Source organism: Stegodyphus dumicola, chromosome 1 (assembly GCF_044657685.1).
Source record: "Stegodyphus dumicola isolate Sdum_Otavi_A_Nest chromosome 1, ASM4465768v1".
In the NCBI taxonomy this organism is placed as follows: Eukaryota; Metazoa; Arthropoda; class Arachnida; order Araneae; family Eresidae; genus Stegodyphus; species Stegodyphus dumicola.
In genome coordinates, this window is record NC_140768.1 from 261,781,977 (window position 1) to 261,805,395 (window position 23,419).

Genomic DNA, 23,419 nt, shown 5'->3' on the forward strand with positions numbered 1-23,419 from the left:
GCGGTGATTTATTTTCTAAAGAGTTAAGAGAGCACTAGCTCTAGAGGTTCCGATACAGACATTTTATAAAAGACCAAGCTCACCGAGTGCCTTTCCACTTCCAGTGAAAAATTTTGTTACTACTTGTCTTTCCTATACACTGTTTTTATTAATTTTAAATTTTATTAGAGTATTTTGTCAATTAAAAGTTTGAAATAATTGGAATAACACTTCTGAAAATTAATTCTCAAAGTAAGCCCTTTTTTAACATATTTTCATGTAAAAGAAAGGTTATTAAATGCTAATTTTAAAAAGTACAATAGTTTAAATAATAATCTAAAGCGGAAGCACAAATTAAGACATTAGGACTTGAAACTTTTGTGCGTTTGTTTTTCTAAAGTTAAGCTCAGTGACACATAACTCCAGTTTTAAGGAACAATTCCTTTCAGCTCCCATCCACCCTGAGCGAACGCCTGGATTAATTAACTCAGTTGCTTATTACATTCAAATTTCCAGGAGCAAAATTAAATACATACTAATAAATAGAAAAATCGCCATTATTAAATTCAAATTGGCAAAAGACTGATCCTTCAGCACAAGAATATCTTACTTGCACCTATCAAAGCATTTTCTAGTGCAGGAGTTTAATATATTGCAGACTGAAATTTTATCATTCAGATACGCAGGACTTCAATAAAATGGGTTTGACCAAACTTTTCCCATTCCCCGGTCTTTGTACCAGTGTGTTTAGTTTCTTATGAAGTTTCATTGGCAATATTGAGACAGTTATATGAAAGTGTTAAAACAAAACAAAGAACAAAAGTAATGAAGTGGCAACTTGTTTCAAATTCTAAGGAAAACTTTTGAAATGAAAGGTTGCTGATCATGAAAGCTACTAGGAGTTCTATGAAACTGAGATGAAAAACTGTTGTTGAATGATATAAAACAAAGAGAATAGTTCTTTGTTAGAAAATTTCATCAAAAATTTAAATGGAATATTTTTATAAACAATTAAAACTGAATTTCATAATTGCATACTTTAATTTTAGCATATATTTTTAATTATTTTAAGATTAATGATCGAGTTAGTAGTTAGTTATTTTACTTAATAAGTTTAACACTGATGTCACAATTTGTAATATAGAAATCAGTCGCCTAAACTCGTATGTTTAGAAGAGAAGTGATTTTAACAAGAGGCGAGTATTAAAAAGAAAAGATCCAAAGGTGTCTAAAAAGAAATAAAGAAACTCCTAGTAGCTTTCATGATCAGCAACCTTTCATTTCAAAAGTTTTCCTTAGAATTTGAAACAAGTTGCCACTTCATTACTTTTGTTCTTTGTTTTGTTTTTAACACTTTCATATAACTGTCTCAATATTGCCAATGAAACTTCATAAGAAACTAAACACGCTGGTACAAAGACCGGGGAATGGGAAAAGTTTGGTCAAACCCATTTTATTGAAGTCCTGCGTATCTGAATGATAAAATTTCAGTCTGCAATATATTAAACTCCTGCACTAGAAAATGCTTTGATAGGTGCAAGTAAGATATTCTTGTGCTGAAGGATCAGTCTTTTGTCAATTTAAATAAATACTAATAAAAAATACTAATAAAAAATTTTATTTGAATTATTATGCAGGAAAAAAATCCATATAATAAGAGATTAAACTTATTAGAATTTATACTCTCATTAATTTGGCTTCCAACATGACAAAATTCAAAATTAAAAAAGATAAACTTATGCATTACCATTAAACTGAAGAACTTTTGAAAATTTAAATAGTAGTAATTTAATTTCTTCATAAAAGTAATTTAATTCTTTTCATGCTTAAGTTATACAGTACAAAGTCTCCAATCCAGACATCCATTATCCGGAATGATCTATAATCTGGACCTCAAAGCCAGAAACTTACGCATGCACATAAAGCCAGTAAAGCGTTTACCCATGCGCGCTTCCGATAGTGAAGAAAGTAACAGAGAACATTATTGAAAACGAAAAAATTTATTAACAAGATAGTCGGTATTCTCAACACAGCAATTACAGGACTTGAACAGTGAAACTTTGTAACTGAACAAGAAATTATGTCTGTTTACAAAATTAAAGAGAAAGTATTAGCACAAAAAACAAAGCAACTTAAATAACTCGCATTGACAGAAATGTTTACTAAAGCAAACAAATAATTATTCAGCTTTTTGTAAATTTTGATATTTTTTAGATCATGATTGCTCTTTATTTCATAAATTACAGTTTCATATTTTTAATTGTATTATTTCTGCATGCCATCTTACCAGATTTAAATTGATAATCTATAATCTGGAAAAAACCCTAATCCAAAATCGCCGAAGTCCCGAGGAGTCCGGATTACGGACTTTGTGTATATAAATATATCCAGAAATAATTTTCTTAAATTGTTTTTGTATTCAACAGATTTAAGACTTATGCATGATTAAGTAATTGCTGATAACCTGAAAATTGTTCAAATTGCTTACATATTTACATATCTAGTAAATATTTTATGGGTATGATACTGATGCTTATTTCAAGTCAGAATTACTTATATGATAAGTTAATGCTTACTGCATGCCAAAATTTGAAATAGTTTTAAGAGTTATAATAATTGGATATTATTGATTTTTCAGATTATTTTGCAGATTCTTTTTGTATGATCATTAAAAAATGAATCTTTAGTGAAATTTCATCCACAATAACTTATCTTTTCATATTGTTTATATTAGTTTTTGCTTTTGATATTTTAAACGTGAAGAACAGTATGCAGTCCGATATCCAGACTTGTCTGGACTTCACAAGATTCTGGATTTTGGATCATTGGTTTAAATTTAGGATGATAATACACAGAAATTATAAAATCAAATATTAAATAATTGTTTATAAAATAATGAAGCATTTATGACTTTGGGAATCAAGATTTAATAAAAAAAAGCTTTGATTTATAGATGGAAATAATTTCTAGTTCAGTTGCGAAATTCCCCTGTTCAAGTCCTAAAATTGACGTGTTGAGAATTCCCATTAAACTGCCAAATGATACCTTTTCATTTTCAAAAACGTCTTCAAAAACAAAAAACTAAAACCTCCAGTGATGCAATTGTAAACTAGAATGCCGATAGTTCTAAAAATCCATTAAGTTACCAATTGACATGGAAAAAAACTTATTAATGACTATAATGGCATATGTTTGTAATTCGGAAAAAAAAAAAAAAAAAAGTCCAGTTTGCATTATTATTGATAACAGCAAATCCATGGATGCAAACTCTCACTTTCAAATGTCACTAGATACACCTGCAAAAGTAGCTAAAAAGTCTCTAAATTTAGAAGGAATTTTGCTAAAATTAAAATATATATATATAACACATTTGCTTTTGTTACTCATCACTTTTTAAACTAAATCTTCATAAAAATATAAAAGTCCCAATTTTTCTGCGGACCATCAAAAAGTGTTTGCGGACCACTGATTAGCGACCGCCGCTTTAATTAGTAACGAGTATTCTGTAATCAGTATAACAGCAAACAAATTTCTATTGTAAGATTATTCCTATTATTTGTTCAATGTATGAAGTTGTATATATACATCAATTTATTGTATCAGTATCATACCATAAAATATTTACTCAAGATGTAAATATGCAAGGAATTTGAACAATTTTCAGGTGACCAGCAATTACTCTAGAAATGTAATAAGCACCCACAACTTCTAAGTTAATTTATGACGAGCATCCTTTTTAACCATGTTAATAAAATAAATATTAAATTTACTTCAAGGTAAAACATTAAAACAGCAGTCAAAAAATTAAAAGAACGTCTCATCTGATAATTCGGGAAAGAGTGCATGCATTAAATTTTTAACTAAAATAACAAATTTAACACAAGAAAAATTTACTTATAAACTTATTTTAGTCAGTTGTTATAAAACAACTGACTAAAAGAATTTTATAACATTATTTCACCATTTATCAAAGAGATCAATATATTTCCTGCCTGAAAATATCTGGTTGTAATAAAAGTTTTCTGATAAGGAAACATTCTTAATAAAGTTAGGGGGAAACACGAAAGCAATACCTTCAGTACAGGCAGCAATTAACACCCAAATCTAACTTTCTGCCAAAGTTTGGGTAGTTTTTTTTAAAGGTTTTTGGTCCCGAAACTTGGAACACTACTCCAAAAAACAAATCAACCTCATTTTGGACATCCTGAGCAGAATGGAAGATCACATCAGCAAGACATAACTGCAGGCGGGAAAAACATAGAAGTTCGAGGAACCAATATTGGAGATATGTGGTGGGTGTAGCAAAGGATCCTATTCAAGTCCATACAGAGTCCAACTGGTGAAAGTAGACACATTCCATCTTGCATTACCTTGATAGAACCTTATCTTTTTACACCATAACTCAGTTCGATGTTTTTCCTTGACAGCAGCATCAACATGGACTAGCATCTCGCTATACATCTTACTGTCAAGAATTTTACCTTTTTCCATATACCATTTGTTTACAATACCACAGCAATCCCATCAGATACAAAGCCTGATCTTTTTAGTCAAATTGTGCCTTGCAATGCTGCCAATGGGTTTACTGGGCTGCGACCAACACCTCTTTCAGCCTGTGTTGTTGAAGTAAATCCACTTTTCATCACCAGTGACGATCGGATCCAGAATTTCATCCTTGCATCGATATTCAAGCAGATTAGTACAGGCTTGAAAATAACGTCTGTACTTATCTGTTTGAGTCAGTTTACACAGCCCCCAGTGGTTGAATTTATACATTAAGTTTACGAGATGCATAGTACAATAGACATGGCACTAACATTTAACTCCTTGGCAAGCTCTCGAGTGATCACAGGCGAGCCTCAACAAAATGTGTAGGACGGCCTTAGCGTTAATATCATAATCTTTGTTTTTTAACTTTCGGAACCAAACCTTCACAGTGTCATATGATATAACATTAGTGCCTCAAGCTGTACGCGTGATTTGGTAACATTCTGTTGTGAACGTTTTGCAACAGAACTGGAAAAAAATGACTGTTCTAATCTGGTAGTGTGATAGTTTCATTTCGGACAACTTGTACTTAACGATATTTTTTTTACAAATTTCACAATACAAATTTTTAAAGCAAGTCTCTTTCAAATGCCGAAAATCATTAGACAAAATATTATTATTAAACACACCAATACAAAATGTTTATGCAGACTATATTTGAGGTGGCAGGAAACACTTATTAAAATGCAATATAGTACAAAATCCGAAATCCGAGCGTCCATTATCCAGACCTCAAAGCCACAAACTTATGCATGCGCATTTAATGTGCGTGTCCGCTACGCATGTGCGCTTCCGATAGTGAAGAAAGTGACAGAGGTTATTGAAAATGAAAAAATTTCAATTGACAAGTTAGTCGGTATTCTCGACACAGCAATTGCAGGACTTCAACAGTGGAACTTTGCAACTGAACAAAAAATTACGTCTGTTTATAGAATTAAAGAGGAAGTATTACCACCAAAAAAACGAAGCAACTTAAACAACTTACATTGACAAATGTTTACTAAAGCAAATAAATATAAGGCTTTTTTTTTTTTGTAAATTTTGATATCCTTTAAATCACGATTGCTCTTTATTTCATAAATTACAGTTTCATACTTTAATTGTATTATTTCTGCATGTTATCTTACCAGATTTAAATTGATCTACAATCCGGAAAAAAACCCCCAATTCGGAATCGCCGAAGTCCAGATGAGTCCGGATTACAGACTTTGTACTATACATTATACATCAAATTTTTTCCATTTTCACTCACTTATGCAAAAAGATGTTTCTAGCATAACTTTCAAAAAGTTCTATACAAAGTTCACTGTTTTATAGTTTGCCATCCCAACAAATATATATCATAATTTATACCATAACCGTTTTATTGTATTACCTTTTTTTTAACACCTATTTTAGCATTATACAATGAAACAATGTTTTATTGTTCAGGTTGAATAACTTATATTCACAGTATATGATCAGTTCTAAATCGTACGTTGCTATTTCATTAATGGCCGATTTATAAATCCTTCTCTTTTCCTTAATAACAGACTTTACATAACAGTTTCTAAGTAAAATACTACAGATGTGTTGAATATTTCCTCAATAGATCTTTGAAAGATGGCTACCATAATTAGAAAAATGTTAGAAACCATCCGAAATCAATGCTTTTATTGAAAAACCCTCATTTTTCAGAATGAAATCTTCGAGATGAAGCATGGAAAACACATTACACCAATTAAAAGATTTTACAAAATTAAAGTTGAAATAAAAGGGGTAAATACAATAAAATGGTATTGACCAAGAGCTGTCCTATTAATGCTCTGTTAATAGGACAACTCTTGGTCAATACCATTTTATTGTATTTATCCCTTTAGGTGTATGGAACCCTGTAGTTGTATGGAACTTACCCTGTAGATGTATGGAAATTCTAAGTATAGGCTCATTTTAAAATTATTTTGCCACATTGCTGTTGAACTGAATTTTATGGTTCAAGTGCAAAGGGCATGATAATAAATAAAGGTAACATACAAAACGTTAAAAAAAACGCCTTTCTGGACGTAATTTAAAATCTGAAAACTTTCAGATTATTTTTTTAAAATTTTTAATTTAATTTATTATTTTTTTGGTATTCTTTTAGCAGTAAAACATGTTAATTTTTCCTCGTACGATTTTTACTTTCTATGAAACATGAAGAAAAAAAAATAGCCCTAAAAATTCTGAGTTGTTGATATTATTTTGATCTAGAAAACTTAGTACTTCTATTCTTATCTGCACCCTAGATGGATTAATTACAACTGGGAATGAATATACATGCTGAACAGGCAGTAATGTGCTGAATAGAAGTGTAAATAAGAAATTAAATCGGAAGTGAAATGAGAAACGTGTCATGAAAAATATTATAATTTAAATTTGTGACAATACTTTATATGGCACTTATAGTTGTATTGTCTATTTCTTGAACTTTTCTCACAACTTTTAATATATAACAATCTAATATTAATGCATGAGTATTTGATAAAACATTACTTCTTAGTATTAAATAATATTAAATATAACATACTTTAAGCCGTTAATTGTGTTATTTAACGCCAACTCTAACAAAATATATAAATGAATGAAATAAGGTCTTTTTGTGCCCGGGAACAACTGACAATCTCGTGTCCCTTCTGTTTGCCAAGAGTGGAAAATATTTCAATCTAAAAATCAATTGGGCGTCCACTGGATGGTGTCCCCTCTTGCCCCCTCTAGCTATGACCCACACTAATAACTGCAAATTATTTCACAAATATGAAACATTTCTGGAAACAGACATAAAAGAAAATTTTAATAACTATAGTAGTTACAAATTATTACAAAAAGATTAAAATGACAACTATTGCAACATGTAAAAATGAAAGCCAATGTTATTTTTCATAACCAAGTGGTAAAGAGAAAAATTCACAATTCTAATTTTAACGATTGAACCATATACTGCAAAGTAAAAGATCTGAAACATTTTTTTTTTTTTTCTTACAATCCGTTGAAGCATTTTTTTAATACAGAAAGCAAATACGACCATAAATTCCACACGACCCTATTCTCAAAAACTTGATTAATAAATAAAATATATAAATAACCTTATACATATTTTATTTCTATTAGTCAAATTTTTGACAATAAGGTTTAATATGTACTGACAAAAAAATTTAATATTTATGAAGCATTATTTACTATTATTATAAAAGTTCATCACATGTTTTTCTATATATAAAATAAAGGGGGAAGTGCAGAATCGCCCACTGCTTGGCGCGTTTTTAAGAATTACACACACTTGGTAACCATGTACACATCGACCTATTTTCACTAAAAAAAAAAAAATCCCAGAAATGCACAAAAATAGCATTGCGCACTCTCTTGACTTCATCCATGTACATATTGACCTATTTAAAAAGTCAAAGAAAATTGACAAAAATCTATTTCTTCTTACTCTTGTAAAAAGCACCAAACAAACACCAATCAAATATGTGGGCGATCCTGCACTTTAGCCAAATAAAGTTTTAATGCGATATCAAGTCAAAAACACTTCACTTGTCTGAAAAGTCAGGGTTTTTTTTTTTTTTTTTTTTTAAGGTCATTTATGAGAAGCCATGTTTACATTTATTAGCTTGATATATATAATTAATTCATTTATCAAATGCTGATTAAATTGTTAAAGAAAATAAATATTTCAAGCAACAAAATACAAATTGCTTACAAATTTCACAAGATTAACAGAGCATCACGGAAACAAAAATTCATAGTTCATATTCCAGAAAGCATAAAACTACGACAATAAAAATAACTGAATACATGCTTTACCATTTTCAGGAATTCATACTCCAATTTATAAACATGCAAGAAAGAATTCTTACGAAATTTCCTACTTTAGATCATCCGAGGAACTAAAGGACTTAAAGACAAGACCTAGATGAATATTTTTCAAGCATTCCAGCAACTCTTAAAATTAAATGATCAAAAACATTCTTAGAATGTCCCATAATCAATCCTAGCATCATTATTAAATTACCTGCTTATGTAAAAGAGAAATAAATATTTTTGCTCTGCAGCATAATAAAGATATTGAAATAAAATTATATTTTAGAAACACAGACATCTGAAAATGGACATTTAAGAAATTCCTTCCTAATTACCAGATTCTTTTCTTCAGAATTTCCAATAAAATACAATTTTAAATAAAAAGCAAGAAATATACTTTAAGTACATTTAGTTCATTAAAAATTAATCTTTAAATAAAATTTAAATATTAAATACAGGAAAAATTGAACTATTAATTACAATATGCAATAGATTTAAAACAACATACATAAATGCTACATTGAAAACCATCACAAAATATTAAAAGAATTAAATAAAATCATTTAAAGGCAGTCAACTGAAGACCTAGTTCCTCAGTAAAATAAAATTTCGACTGAAGATATCGTACGCAAATGCATACTAAAAGTGATTTCAAACACGAGATTTGATTGTTTGGTTGTTTAGGTATTTTATCTATTATCATACTATAATTACAGATAAAATAAAGCTTCTACTTACCTGGACAATCGCTGGATCATGAGGGAGGGTATGGTGAGATTTTGGTGCCTCACAAACATGAAGGTCTTTAATATCACTGGCACGAAAGATAATATACTCATAAATTTCATCTCTTGGAGCCACTGGCCTATCAGTAGGGCGACCTTCTGTACCAAATGACCTTACTAAATAAAATTTTAAAAAAAGGAAGGGGAGATATCTCAAAATTCAGTTTCCACACTAATGGTAAAGGTACGAAAAATAAAAAGTACGTTTGAAAAAAAGATAGAACAGTTTCAAATTAAATTATATTCCCAAAGAAACAAAAAGGAAGGGAGTCATGTAAGAAAATCAAGAACATGTACTTTCGTTTTTTTTTTTTTTTTTTTTTTTAAGACTGACTGAAAGTCCACGTGTTTAAAAAAAACTACTGAATACTTATGCGTTTATATACAATTTTAGAAATTATTTAGTATCAATATTCACGTTAGTTATCACGTTAGTTCATTACATGTTAACTGTTAGTGAAGTCAAGCTTAAGCAGTAATACGGATAAACATCATTGAAAATTACCAACAAAGAATTCTTAAAACATCCCAGAAGAGAGAGAATATAACTCATCATTACATGTTCTAATTTATTAAAAAAAAAAAAAAAAAAAAAAAAAAAAATTAAAGGTTACCTTTAGCTAAAGCGACAGTGGACTCTTTGGTATCGATAGTATATAGTATGCCTTCATATCGAATTTCCGACTTCGAAATTAAACTTATTTTACTTCCCAGGTATGGAACTGTAGTCATGTCGGAAGAAATAAACTAGCTATTATTTCAGCACAATTACCGCACTCCAAATCTATTGAAAACAATTTGAGACGTCTGAGCCAGCCTTTTTACGTTGTTATTGCAGTTTTTGCTGCAGTATTATGCAAATTTCGTTTATGAACATTCAGCAAAAATTTAATATGTGAACTTGTTACACATATAAGCATGTATTAAGGTTTTAAAATTTAAAAAAACATTTTTTTTCCTAAAGTAGTACAGTAAGTAAACTCAAAAACTACATTCGAATACCGAACCAGAATGACGCAATTTTGACGTATTGCCAATCCGATCGTACAATTTGATGCCATGCGATTTAAAAAACATTGTTTTTAAAAGACAGCTTCATCTTATTTACAACTCTTCTAAAATATTTAAGGTAGAAAAAGTTTTAATATTTTTATTTAGAGAACAAAGTAATGAATTTTTTACCTTCATTACACTCCTTTACTTTAGCGCTTGTTTCTCTGTCTTGAAAACAAACTTTAACTGCACAAATTTAACTGTAAGCCCATGATGCTTTGCGAAAGCGCATGCGCTTCTTATTTATTACTTTAGTGCTGTGGAAAATGGCGACTGTGAATTCAGTGGAAGATATGCTGACTTCCGCAGTGGATGAATCAGCTGTTACTGCGCTTGTCGGCTCATTAGAATCCCAATTAGCATCCTCAAACATTCAGTTGTCTAGTCAAGATGTAAATACAACTTCTGTAACTGTAAATCATGTTAATAATGCTGTACTAGTCGATGACAATGTAACACGGTTGCTTGATGGACAAAAACAAGGTGTCATTGCTGTAAGTCAGGCCGTATCTTTGATAAATGTGGGCAAATCTGCTGTTTCTGCGTCTCAAATCGGAGATGCAAGTGCTTCTTCTACTGTTACAACTAATACAAGCAATGTTCTTGCTACTTTACCTGGTGCATTACCAGCAAGTGGTTATATTACACAAGTTACAGGATCTCAGCAATCTTTCTTTTCTCCTGTTAGTGGAAACATTACTGTAAACAGGTCTACGAACAGTCAAGAGATAAAAGTGGTGTATACATCTCAGTCTGTCGTTTCTCAAATAAATTCCACTTGCACAATAAATACACGGAGTAAAACTGCTGCAGCAGCAGCTGCTTCGATGCCAAACGATAGCCCCAGTAATATGGGATTGATCAATGTTAGACCAAACCAGACACCTTCCATGAGTGCAATATATGACTTAGCTAATGTAGCATCACAGCAGTCTCCGATAGTTACTTCCAATACGTGTAATACTACTAGTACCGCAACTACTTCACAGGTTCAAGTAACCATTGCCAATGGTAAGCAAAATGCCACAAAATCTGTGCCAGATTCCAAACTGACTGACAAAAGTGGGAAACCACCTGTAAGCACACGTTCTCAGGATACTATATCTGTACCAAATACTGTTGTTCAAACTACTGTGATGCATCAAATGGGCACAAATGTGATACAAGTAAACAATCCGACAGTTGTATCAAAAGGTCTTGTAACAACTAGTCAGCCTGTTAGTGTTGTTTCACAAGTTGTTACTAATCCAAGTCTTCTCACACCTGGTGTTCAAATTGTAAATGTAAATCCTAGATTGGGAGTTCAAGGATTAGCTGGCCAAAAAACATTAGCACCTCGGGTGATGCTTGCTACAAATCCTGTTAGGATAGCAGCTGCCCCACAGATTCTAACAGCTCGAGCTGGTGTGGCAGGACAGGTAAGATGTTGCATTTATGATTATGTATATTGCTATCTGAGGGAGCTTTATCGTAACTTTCTATTCTTTTCTGTGCTGCTGAAGAGCAGCTGAATGAAGAAATGCATTGATCTTGCAAGACCTACTCTCCTTTTATATTTCCATTTCGGTGTTTCTGTTTTGGCATTAATTTAAAAGAAATTCGTATTTTGGTGTTCTCACATTTAGTTATATTGTTAATAATAATATTCTGCATTGTGCTTACATTCATATATGTCTGCATTCTGTATCCATATTCCCTTTGCAACACATATTGAGTAAAATGCTTAATTTTACTGAATATTTTGAAGTTAAAATTTGAAAAATATGTGAATCTGTATAGTGTTCTGTAACAGTATAATCACTTTACGAATGCATACCTGAAATGTGCATGTGGGCAAAAAATGTGCTGCGATAAATGTAAAAAAATATTGCTAACATTGTATTTGCCCAGGGATTATGTCCACATATGCGCCAGACATTATTGGATCTGCTGGATGAATATCTGTATTGATGTTCCATCAACATTGTGTTTTGTTTACTTGTGTTATTTCATAAACAAAAATTATAGGTGATATTCTAAAAAGAGGGCTACAGGCTTTGTTTCCATAAATTTACATTACTGGTCTTGCAGATACTTTCAGCTATAAGTTTTTCAAAATAAAATCAAGAATTTTGTTGTTTGCAAATGTTGAGTTCTTGGACTATTATATCAGCTCTCGAGCTTTCTTGTCTTTTTGAGTAGTTTAGCTATATTTCTGAAGTGCAATGCATATGTGCAAAATTTCAGCTTTAAAAGTTTATTTAGATGTACACAAAACTAAAAGATAAGAATAGACTATAATAGTATAAAAGATAAGAATAGACTAAGCTGAATGAATGATCTGGTAGATTTTTGTGTCCTTTCAAAAATAATCACTGCAGAATGAAAGCATTCGAAAGCAGTGTCTTTTCCTGCAACGAGTAGGCTCCATTTTTTTCTACGACCCTATTATCACTTATCTTGTGCAAGGAATCTGGTAGAGTTAAGAGATAGATCTTTGAAAACTGGTAGTGGCTCTTTTTGCCAAGAAGTTGGCTATATCGTTTCAGCACAAATGCAGCATACAGGACTCGTTATAAACTCTATTCTTATTTTATTTAAGATAGTTCTGCAATGCATAATTTTAGAGTTGTATGTAGAAATGATTTTCAGAGCAAATTTTAAATCTACGAAAATAATGGCTGTTATGAACTCTACTAAAGTGAATTTGTGTTGATGACTATGCATCTGTTGAAAGACAATGTGAATAATATCAATCTTATTATCAAAATCAATACAGGGAAACCTTAGATCATTATTCATTCTTGAATATAATTCATAAACTGAAAAAAATTTTCTTCATAGTATAGTTAATTGGTTATGGCAAAGCAACTCGAGGGCTATCGAGTTACCTCTGCATATGGAAGGGCATGACTTTTTAAAGTAAACTGGCTTCTTTCCACCTTGAAGCCAAGAGAAGTTCACTGGGATATGAACTGGTTTTCCTCATAGAAATTAATATAAAATTAATTAATCTGTCTCTAGAAGATTGTATTGCAAAACCAATGAAATTCATTAAATCTAAACTTATAGACAAAATTTTACACAGTACTAAAGATATAAAAAATAGAAAACTTGAATTAAATTTTACTGTATCTCTATGAAGTTAATGGCATAAGTAGAAAAAAGTGAGAAAGTTGAAGATACATAAGCTGCTGTTTAAATAAGCTGCTTGCTTGATACATAAGCTGCTGTTTAAATAAGCTGCTTGCTTGATACATAAGCTGCTTGCTGTTTTAAAGGGAAATCCTATTTCATAAAAATTTTAGGCAGCTGCTGCCTTTCTGTAGTTTTTTCTCTTTCTCTTAACACCACTCTCCTCTACTTAAGAACCACTGGGCATTAGTTGTTTTAAATATTTGTCTTCTGTGATATGTTTTTTTTTTTTAAGGAAGCCATGGCATTATTGCAAATATTTGTGCTACTGTTTACTACACCAGGATGATAATATTCTATAAAACTTTGCACAAATTTCACAAATCATGTTACTAAAAACATTCCCCTTTCTTTATTCTTCTGATACTTCCTCCATTACATTAACTGTATTTTGGAATGAAATTTGTTGCCAGATTACTTGTTTGTATCTAAAGAAATTGCTTTTCATTTCGGAAATTTGTTCACGAGGGTTCCACTGTAGTATGTATTCCATGTGGAATGGGAAAAAAAAAAAAAAAAAAGCTAAAAATACCTGTACCAATTTCATCTTTAATAAATAGTCATGTTTAAAAACACTGAAGCCATAGATGACCTGACCGACCAGCGTTTGTGTAGTAAAGTTGTTGAATGCTAGTAGTTTGGCTAGGTTTGATTCCAAAGCTATTCATGGCTGTTTTCAGCATGGACATTTTCATGGTTGTTTTCATGTGTAATGTGGATACAGGCCTTCTGTGAAGACATCTCTCACTTTAGACAGCTTTTGAATGGTTTGCCGTAATCAAATAAACCAAATTAGCTTAGATAATCTGGGTGAAGATTTCTAGTCGCCATTAATATGTCACAGATTTATTCAGAATTTATTTCCTTTTCATTGATGTATAAATTAAAATCTAAGGAAAAAACTTAAATTTCATAAATGATATTCATGAGGAGCAGCAGAATCTGATTCAACAATACTTTGTCATTTTTGGCAATCAAAGCATCCTGAATCCCATCACTAGAAGTTTTAGCAAGTTTCTGATAAAGTAAAACTCTTCTTTTCATCTCGGGTGATATGTAGCAGGCAGGTGTGTATTTTTTACAACTGTAGTGAAGAGTTTAGTTTTGAACATTTTCATATTTTCTTATTACTATTCATATAGCTAGTAAGTCATCTGTAAATCCTAATTATACCTATAGTGCAAAACAAAATAAGTAACTTTTCTGAAAAATGAGTTGCTTTTGTAAGTGTATTATAGAGGAAAAGAATCTTTCTCTCATTTCTCTTTTTGATCTATGAAAAATAGAGATTCAGCACAGTTTTTTCTCTAGTATTATAAATATTGTAAGTGTATATACTCTAAATAAATTAAAGAATGCATTTTGTGGGAAAAATTCCGAATTGCATTTTGTCGCTGTAGGTCAGATAACGAACCAGCCGTATTCTTCACAAATCATTCCTTTTCCATTCTGATTGTTATATGCTTAATATGCCAGTTTAGACAAGATTCGACTTACACTGTGGCCTTCATAACAGTTTAATCGCCTAATCTTTGGAATATGGTAACAGGTAGTTTGGCGACATTTTGGTAAGGCGATAAAGGTTACTAGCTAGGACTTTAGCAGTGTACATGGATAAAGTCAAGCGTGTGCACAATGCCATTTTTGTGCAATTCTGGGATGTTTTTTTAAGTGAAAATAGGTCGACGTGTACATGGATGATACCGTGTATGTGCAATTCTTAAACACGCGGCAAGCAGTGGGCAATTCTGCACTTTCTCCCAATTTCGCACCTAATCTTCGTCATGATTAAGCACTTTTGTGCCATAAAAGTTCTAGCATAAACGTAATTCGGCTAGTAGATTGGGTTAATCTTTGGATTATGGTAACTTGGCGAACATTTGGCGACCAACTCTGCTACAGCAACCCTCTATTTTTTTTCGCCGCCATTTTGTCTTCACGAAGTAAAGACATGTTTCTTTTCTTTTTATTTACTCAACACTTTTTCCAGCAATCTGCTAGCTGAATTACACTTATGCTAGAAATTTTATGAAACAAAACTGCTTAATCATGACAAATATTAACTGCAAAATTGGGAAAAAGTGCAGAATCGCCAACTCCTTACCGCGTTTTTCAAAATCTCGCATACACAGTAACCATGTACACGTCGACTTATTTTTACTTAAAAAACCATCCTAGAATTGCAAAAAAATGGCATTGTGCACACTCTTGACTTAATCCGCGATGTTTTCGGCTGTAACTTTGTTTATGGTCATTTCATTGTCTGTACTTCAGTTCTGTAAACAGTAAGTGCTCTGCATTAAGAATTATTCAGACCGCCTTAATATTACTCCTTCCAATAAGAATCATCTGTAAACAGAATAAACTTGATTCTTTACTCAAGATTGCACCTGAAAAAAATTTTGAATTGTCATTCTTTGAAGAAGTCATGTCTAAGCCAAGAAAAACTTAATCCAAGAAACCCTGTTACCATTTACTTCAGCTATTAGCAATATTTATCCACTATACCTTTCATATGTTTAAAATCTACAAAAGTAGCCTAAACTGAAATTAAGTTATCTAAATCATCTGTGGTTAAACTATTTATTGGACCCATGAAGCAACTGCTTAAAGCCAGTTCGTCGTATAAGAAACAGATTGTTTCAAAATGTCATTAAATTCTGTGACTATTATTCTTTTTATAATTATAGCTAAATTGCTTGAGGATACTTGCTCAAGAGCTTTTTGTAGAATTTCCTGATTTTCCTTTTGTACCATTTCAGCTTTATGCCAGTGACATTAGTTTATCATATAGTATTATTAACCCTTTGAAGGGCACCGGTATATAATATATACCGGTTGTTTGTCAATTTTTTAACCTCTGAAAAAATGCTAATTTTTCTACACCAAAAGTTATAATCGTAAGTGTCTAGTGTTTTCTTTCGATTCTAAATGGCAACATCACCTATGAATGCTCAATATTTTACAGTTATGAAATTAATATACCTCGTTCCAAGGTATCATGTTGGAAGATTGATAAATTCTATTTAAGGGAAAGAAAAAATTCAAAATCTGCAAATATATCACGTACACATGCTGAATCTTATATATTTAGTTCATTTCAGTCAGAAGTGATAATTAACAGATTATGCGATTTTAAAATCGGTATATAACATATACCGGCGCCCACACTGAGGGTACCATGCCAATAGATGGCAGCACCAGTCTTCTCCTTTTCTACTCTGTGACATAACAGAATTCCTTTATTATTATAACAGTTTATGATATAATAATTTTTCATGATTAATTTATAAGTCTTTTAGGATTAAATATTATGATGTTCATGGAGGAATGGGGAGTTTACTGACCCTGCGCTAGGACTGAATACAAGTATATTTATTTCATTTATTCTTTGTGTTCTCAGCTCAAGTTTCATTCGTCTGTGTTTAGCTAAAATTTTTATTTCAGAACTTATCCCTTTCCCAAAAGAAAGAGTCATCCATTTCAAAATTGCCCTCTGGAGTCAAAACTTTACACAATTGTGGGGATTAAACCTGGCATGCTAGCCCCCAAAAGACACCTGTTGCTTCCTGTTTTCCAAAATCCTAGAATGCAAGAAAATGAAAAGAGGTGATTGACAACTAGTTTGTCAGGAGTCAGGCCTTCTTCCCTTTGTGAGGTGTGATAAGATCACACAAAGGGAAAGCTCACTTAAAATGAAAATGTACTTAAGGTCCATCTCATAGTGTAATCACAAAATCTGCTGGTTTGAAAGCATGCTTTTATTCTTTAGGGAAATTCTTTTTAATTCTTTGTTAATCCCAGATGAAAGACTAGAGAACACAAGAGAAATTTGCCCTCTGGTTGATACAAATAGGTTGTTTCTGAAATAAATTTTCACAGTTGGTGAAAGGAGAAAAAATATTTATAAGGCCCGTTTTAGATGCAAACTAAAATTTATCCAAAAGTTGGAAAGGAGCCCCTATGAAGCCAAAGGGGTTGAAAATCAGAATAAGAGCTTTGTGGTGTATCAAATAATAAAATTGTTTAACGCCACTTCTTCCTGAACAAAAAGATATATTACAACCTATATTTACAAAAAATAAAAAGAGGACCCTTACGGTCCTCTATGATCTAAAGTGTATGTGTGTAGAGGGGAGGGCGATTCTTCGTATCATAGTATGAAGCATGGTTTTTTTTCACATATTATCTAAAGCATAAAATACAACTTTAAAAATGCAACATACTTTCTCAGCTGAGTCGGTCGTAGTGCTTCATTTTTCAATTTTTTTAATTTCCGGCTGAGTTACATCTGCTTGTGATATTATACTAGTTCGGTTACAGCATGATACGATTTACACATGCAGTGTTATATTTGCTAAATTTTTTTTATAAAATAATATTGAATTTAAATCAAGTTGAAAAGCTTTTTACCCATATTTTATATAAGTATGTTCAGCTGGGTTGCATCATCAAAGTGCATAAAAACATAAATTTTATTTTTAAAATTTTAAATTTCTGCCGAAATTAAAAAAAAAAAAAATTGTCTTTAGATTTACATAACTATATTCAAGCACTCATCACTACAGACGCACATCAAAAGTACCCAAAATTTTTTAAAAAAACAAAGATTAACAATTGGCAGCTACCTGGAAAAAAATGTCCTAGAGGGGCACCGGTATAAAATATATACCGGCTCTCAAAATTCAGGATTTCGCTCTAGATTTTTTTAAAGTCTCAATTTTGTGTTCTTAGGGCCCATAAGTTATAGTTCATGCAAAATTTTACCACAGTTTAAATTGTTTTATATACCACCCCTCAAAGGGTTAAAAGTCTTACAGAAACATGATCACTGTTTCTTAGATTTTTTAGAACTTTAGGCATTTGATGTCAAGATGGCCCTTTAAATTTTGCAAAGCTGTGTTATGTTTGGTTATGGTAAAACTAGAAATAAAAATCTACTACTTTACTACTCTTTGTTATAGGAAGCAGATTCAGAAATATATGTATATGTATGTATGTTAAATGTACATATGTATTTTTGTGTATACACACACAAATGTATACATAAGTGCATACTTACATTTCTGAATCTGATCCTGATAACTTAAGAATACCAAAAATCATTTTAAAAAATTTGGTTGTTCATTACTGTACGGGTAGCCGTTGGTTTGTGTGAGAAAAAATTGCCAAGTGGTATTGGTTGTTCATGTAATGTGGAAGTCCGCTGCATGAAATGAGTTAGTTAATCTTTGAATTATGGTAGTTTGGCAACCAACCCTGCTACCGCAACCTGCTAGTTTTGTTTTGGACGCCATTTTGTTTTCATGAAGTAAAGGCTTTTTTTTTTAACTCAACATTTTTTCCAACGATCTGCTAGCCGAATTACGCTTATACTAGAACTTTTATGGAGCAAAAATGCTTAATCATGATGAAGATTAGATGCAAAATTGGGAGAAAGTGCAGAATCGCCAACTGCTTGCCGTGTTTTTAAGAATTGCACATACGTGGTATCATCCATGTACACGTAGACCTATTTTCACTTTAAAAAACGTCCCAGAATAGCACAAAAAATGGCATTGCGCACATTCTTGACTTTATCCATTTACACTGCTAAAGTCCTAGCTAGTAACCTTTATCGCCTTACCAAAATGTCGCCAAACTACCTGTTACCATATTCCAAAGATTAGCCAATAAGTTTTTACAGTAACCCTAATGTTGGCAACACTAGCCGTGAGGAAAATTGTGTGATGTCACCAAATGTGTTGTGATAAATTGAGATTTTGGCTATTTGTAATAGTAACCCTTTGGTATGGACCAGGGTTTTTTTTATTCTTATCATTCTTCAATTGCTTTATTATCTTAATAAGATAATTGCAATTATTATCTTCAATTGCTGTGTTTGGTTGCCCATGCATTGCTGGTTGTATTTTGACGTGTGTACCATAATTTAAGTATGTCTAACGTTACGACTATAATTTTTTACTACTGGAAGGCATACAATTGCCTTTCAGATGAATGCTTTGGATACCTAACGGTAAATCATAGTCTGCAATTTAAGGAACGTGGAGTGCAGTTAAACGCAGTTTAGCCAGGAGGAAAACAAAGGATGGCTTGGACTATTATTTGGCCGATTATGTGTGGCACAAAAAGGTCCATAGGGGAAAAAATCTATGGCTTCCTTGGATGCTATTATACATATTTATCTGCTATTAACAGCAGATGAGCCGAAGCAACCAAAAATTTGAGTTGCTTATGTAGAGGATGGAGGAGATGGTGGTGGAGAGCATGAACATATGGACATGAAAAAAGGTGTGCTAAAAAGTTGATGTTTGATTTATTTATTCGTCTCTTTATGTTAATTTTTTATAAAAGATTTGTTGTTTAATTTTTTATATTAGGAAATATGTATTTTGGTTATTTATTACTCTCTGTTTCTGTATTTCTGGTTATTTGTCTTTGTGTTAAGACAGCAGCAAATTTTTTCTGGTTAATATGATAGTTTCAACTTCGTTTTAGCTTCCTTATTTTGTTTAAGTGAAAATAGATTTATATGTACATGGACAAAGTTAAGGCAGTGTGCAATACCTATTTTGTGCAGTTCTCTGATTTTTTTTAAAGTTAAAATAGGTCGATGTGTACATGGACACCGAGTTTGTGGAAGTCTTTGACTTATTTTGGTTTTGTGTGGTGGGCAAAAGAACTAGCACCATCTTGAAATTGGTGCCAATCCTTCCTGGCCCCAGCATTGGCGTCAAAAATGATGCGATTCGCAGAGGGGTATTGTAAATTTTAACCAAAAAGTTTTTAAAGAAAGAGATTACACAAAAGCTGGCCAGACTAACTTTTATTTATTTTTTTTTTTTTTTTTTTTTTTTTTTTTTTTTTTTATGTTTAAAAGTGCTTTCAAGTCTGAATCTCCCATTGGTGAAATCCCATTTTGTTATTTGCTAAGATTCCTTTTGAACTTCAGTCTTCCTTCATACCAGTAGAACTCAGTTCTTCAAGTTATTAAACTTAAAGAGCTTTTCACTATTTATTCTATAATTAGTGCATTAAAATAGTTATGTTGTTTATTTTATTTTATTTGAAATGACTGCCATGCATTTTTCCATGTCTTAATATCTTCAGCATTGCTTTGATTCTTGCTCAAAACTGAAATTCGGGGCTAACCTATGCAATTAGTGATGGTTGGTTCTTTAATTTTAATATAAATTAGGAAGCATAACTTGCTGATTTTGGCAATTTATAATTCCATATTAGCTGAGTACCTATTATCTAGTAGCTGACTTGATACTGTCTCTTTGTGTGTAAAGTATGAATTCATTTGCTTATCAAAATATAATAAACACTTTGCTATTTGGGTTTCTTGCTCTAATAAGATCATACAAAATTTTAGAAATATTTAGGAAACCCTGTAGTCTCCAGTATTGAAATTGATTTCATAGATTTGTGGAATCTAGTTCTCTTCACTGTCATAAAATGTAAGTGGATTAACTTAAGTGTTAAACTTTATAACTTCTCGTGAAGTCTTGAAGATGAACACAAAAAGGAAAGGGTATATAAGACACTTTTATTGAATATAATATAATTTACAGATGGCATGGACTTACATGCTTACAAGCACCGACCACTTACAGTGAGAACTCAAAAAATACGTATAGTACAGGACTACAGAGTTCAATTTAAAGTTAAGCGTGCAAGAATGCAAAGCTGATATTCAAGGTTAATGGCTGGAAAAAATAACAGCATACGTTCACAATAGTGAAACCATACTCTGACTAAACTTTTTGCTACATCAGTTTAAACACACTCGTTCATTCTAGTTAATTTACATCTTGGCGAGGAAACATATAGGAAATAAAAGAAGACAGAAAAGACTAATAAATTTAAATAGCTATTAGTAAAAATAATTGAAACCCTCCTGATTATTCTACCTTATTTTTAGAAACTTTATGATTGGAAGTTTGTGTTTCACATATTTAAGGAAATAAAGCCTATAATCCTTTTTTTCGTAAAGGTCAATATAAATTTAAAATTGGACAAAAGTCAACCCTAGATTGACATAAGTTTTTGTAGTTATGAGCATTTCAAGGCAAACAACTATGGTCTCATATCTTCAAGAAGCAGAATAAAATAATTCATTAACTCACTTTTCAAAAATATGTACGAATTAATTAGGTAAGCACGAATCTGTCTTAAAAAAGGTACAGTACAGAGGGTGTTTACACATCTTTAGAATGATTTTGAAGGCGTTTAAAGAGTCGACCCCCCCTGGTCTGATAGCCTCTCTCTTTTTTTTTTTTTCAACTATAAGTCTGCGTTGTGATTTCCATAATAGCGGCTTTTCTTGAAATTTCCAGGGTATTGATTTCCATTTCTCTTCTATTACTTTTCCTCACCACTTATGGGTTTGTGCTTAGGAAGAGCTCTTTTCAAAAAGCTAAAGGCACAATAGTCCTTAGGTGAAATGTGAAAGCACTTCACAGGAATGTGTTGAAAATGTATGTATGCAATACTTGTGTTACTCTTCTTTTCAGGGAATGCAGTAGTACTTTTCAAAGTATAAATTGTTGCTTTGTCTTGATGAAGTTTCAGTCTTCTCTCACCGAGTTCTTTAAAAGTTGGGTTAAAAAAAATTGAATTTCTTCTGTGAATATTGGATTTACAACTTTCTCTTGATACAGTCAAAAGTCGTTAATTCGGACACCCATAATCCAGAATGATCTATAATCCGGACCTCAAAGCTACAAACTTTCTGCGCTTGACGCATGCGCAGAAGACCTTTATGACTGCGAATATGCGTGTGCGCAAAATATGTTTACAAATGCTTGTTTAATGTATAACGGACGGTATAAGCTAAGCTAAAATTATCTAATTCAGTTAATGTTGCAGATTGCGTTGTTCCTTAATCTTCAAATTGGATTTGGGTTATTATTTTTTGCAGACTGTTAGAGCAATTTTATAAAAGTAAGCTTGAACTTTCGATTATGTCAAATAGAATTTCTGATATATATTTACTAATATGTAAAGGATCTACAAAGTGAAAGTATGTTTCGAAGTCCATTAAACAAAAAGTGGAATTGCTGCAAAAAATGCATAAAGGCATATCCTTTGTTTATCTAAACTTTGTTTATCTTTAACGCCGCAGCGCGCAATGAATTGGAAGTTGATCTGTCAGCACTATCCTTATTTTCAGGGCAGATGTTTTTATTTTATTTGGCTTATAATTTCTTACTAAATGTAGTATTTCATCTCGTTGTACTCCGTCTTTGATATGATATAAATCAAATTCCTCGTCATTATAATTCGCTTCCAACAGCGAAGAAAGTGACACAGAGGTTATTGAAAACGAAAAAATTTCGATTGACAAATTAGTCGGTATTCTCGACACAGCAATTATAGGACCTGAACAGCGGGACTTTGTAACTGAACAAGAAATTATGTCTGTTTATAGAATTAAAGAGAATGTATTATCACGTAAACATTGAAAGAAATGTTTAATAAATTAACAAATAAATATTAAGCCTTTTTTTTTGTAAATGTTGATACCCTTTAGATCATAATTGTTCTTTATTTAATAAATTACGATTTCATATTTTTAATTTTACAATTTCTGCATGCCATCTTACCAGATTTAAACTGATGATCTATTATCCGGAAAAATCGATAATCCGGAATCGCCGAAGTGCCAACGAGTCTGGAGTAACGACTTTTGACTGTAGTACTTAAGAGTAGATTTTAACATTTTTTTCTCATTCTTAATTTTAATTTCTCACTGTAACAGAATCCTACAATAATACTTAACTGACATTTTCTTTGCATTGATGAAAGTAAATGTGTACATTTTTTTCTTTTTTTTCAATAATAAATATACCTTTTAAAAAAAAAATTCCAACCATATAGGTAAATCTGTGCTTCAACAAGAGTCGGAAAGTATTTCCATTTATCTCCTGCTAATAAGTTTTCGTACAGGGTTCTACAAATTATTCTCTGTTGAGCCACAAGCCTCAGCAAAAGCTAGTGAACATTGTATATTTAGCTTTTTTAAGTTGTAAATCTTGATTTATAATTTTATTTAT

General features: G+C 31.6%; 2 protein-coding genes across 3 annotated transcripts in view; one reads left to right on the plus strand and one right to left on the minus strand.

Annotated features, from left to right (window-relative positions):
• tral (LSM14 family protein trailer hitch) overlaps nucleotides 1-10,148 on the minus strand; it is a 32,450-nt gene extending 22,302 nt beyond the window's left edge. The window contains exons 1-2 of the mRNA XM_035370028.2: nucleotides 9,746-10,148; nucleotides 9,085-9,248 (exon numbers count right to left, since the gene is read on the minus strand). Of these exons, the coding sequence (XP_035225919.2) occupies nucleotides 9,085-9,248; nucleotides 9,746-9,863 (282 nt within the window). The 5' untranslated portion in view covers nucleotides 9,864-10,148. The remainder of the gene's footprint in view (nucleotides 1-9,084; nucleotides 9,249-9,745) is intronic.
• Nucleotides 10,149-10,426: 278 nt separating this feature from the next.
• The window catches only part of LOC118198363 (transcription initiation factor TFIID subunit 4-like), an 87,702-nt gene continuing 74,709 nt past the window's right edge, over nucleotides 10,427-23,419 (plus strand). For both annotated transcript variants that reach the window (XM_035370026.2, XM_035370027.2), the window contains exon 1: nucleotides 10,427-11,602. In XM_035370026.2, coding sequence (XP_035225917.1) covers nucleotides 10,451-11,602 — 1,152 coding nt within the window. In that variant the 5' untranslated portion in view covers nucleotides 10,427-10,450. The remainder of the gene's footprint in view (nucleotides 11,603-23,419) is intronic.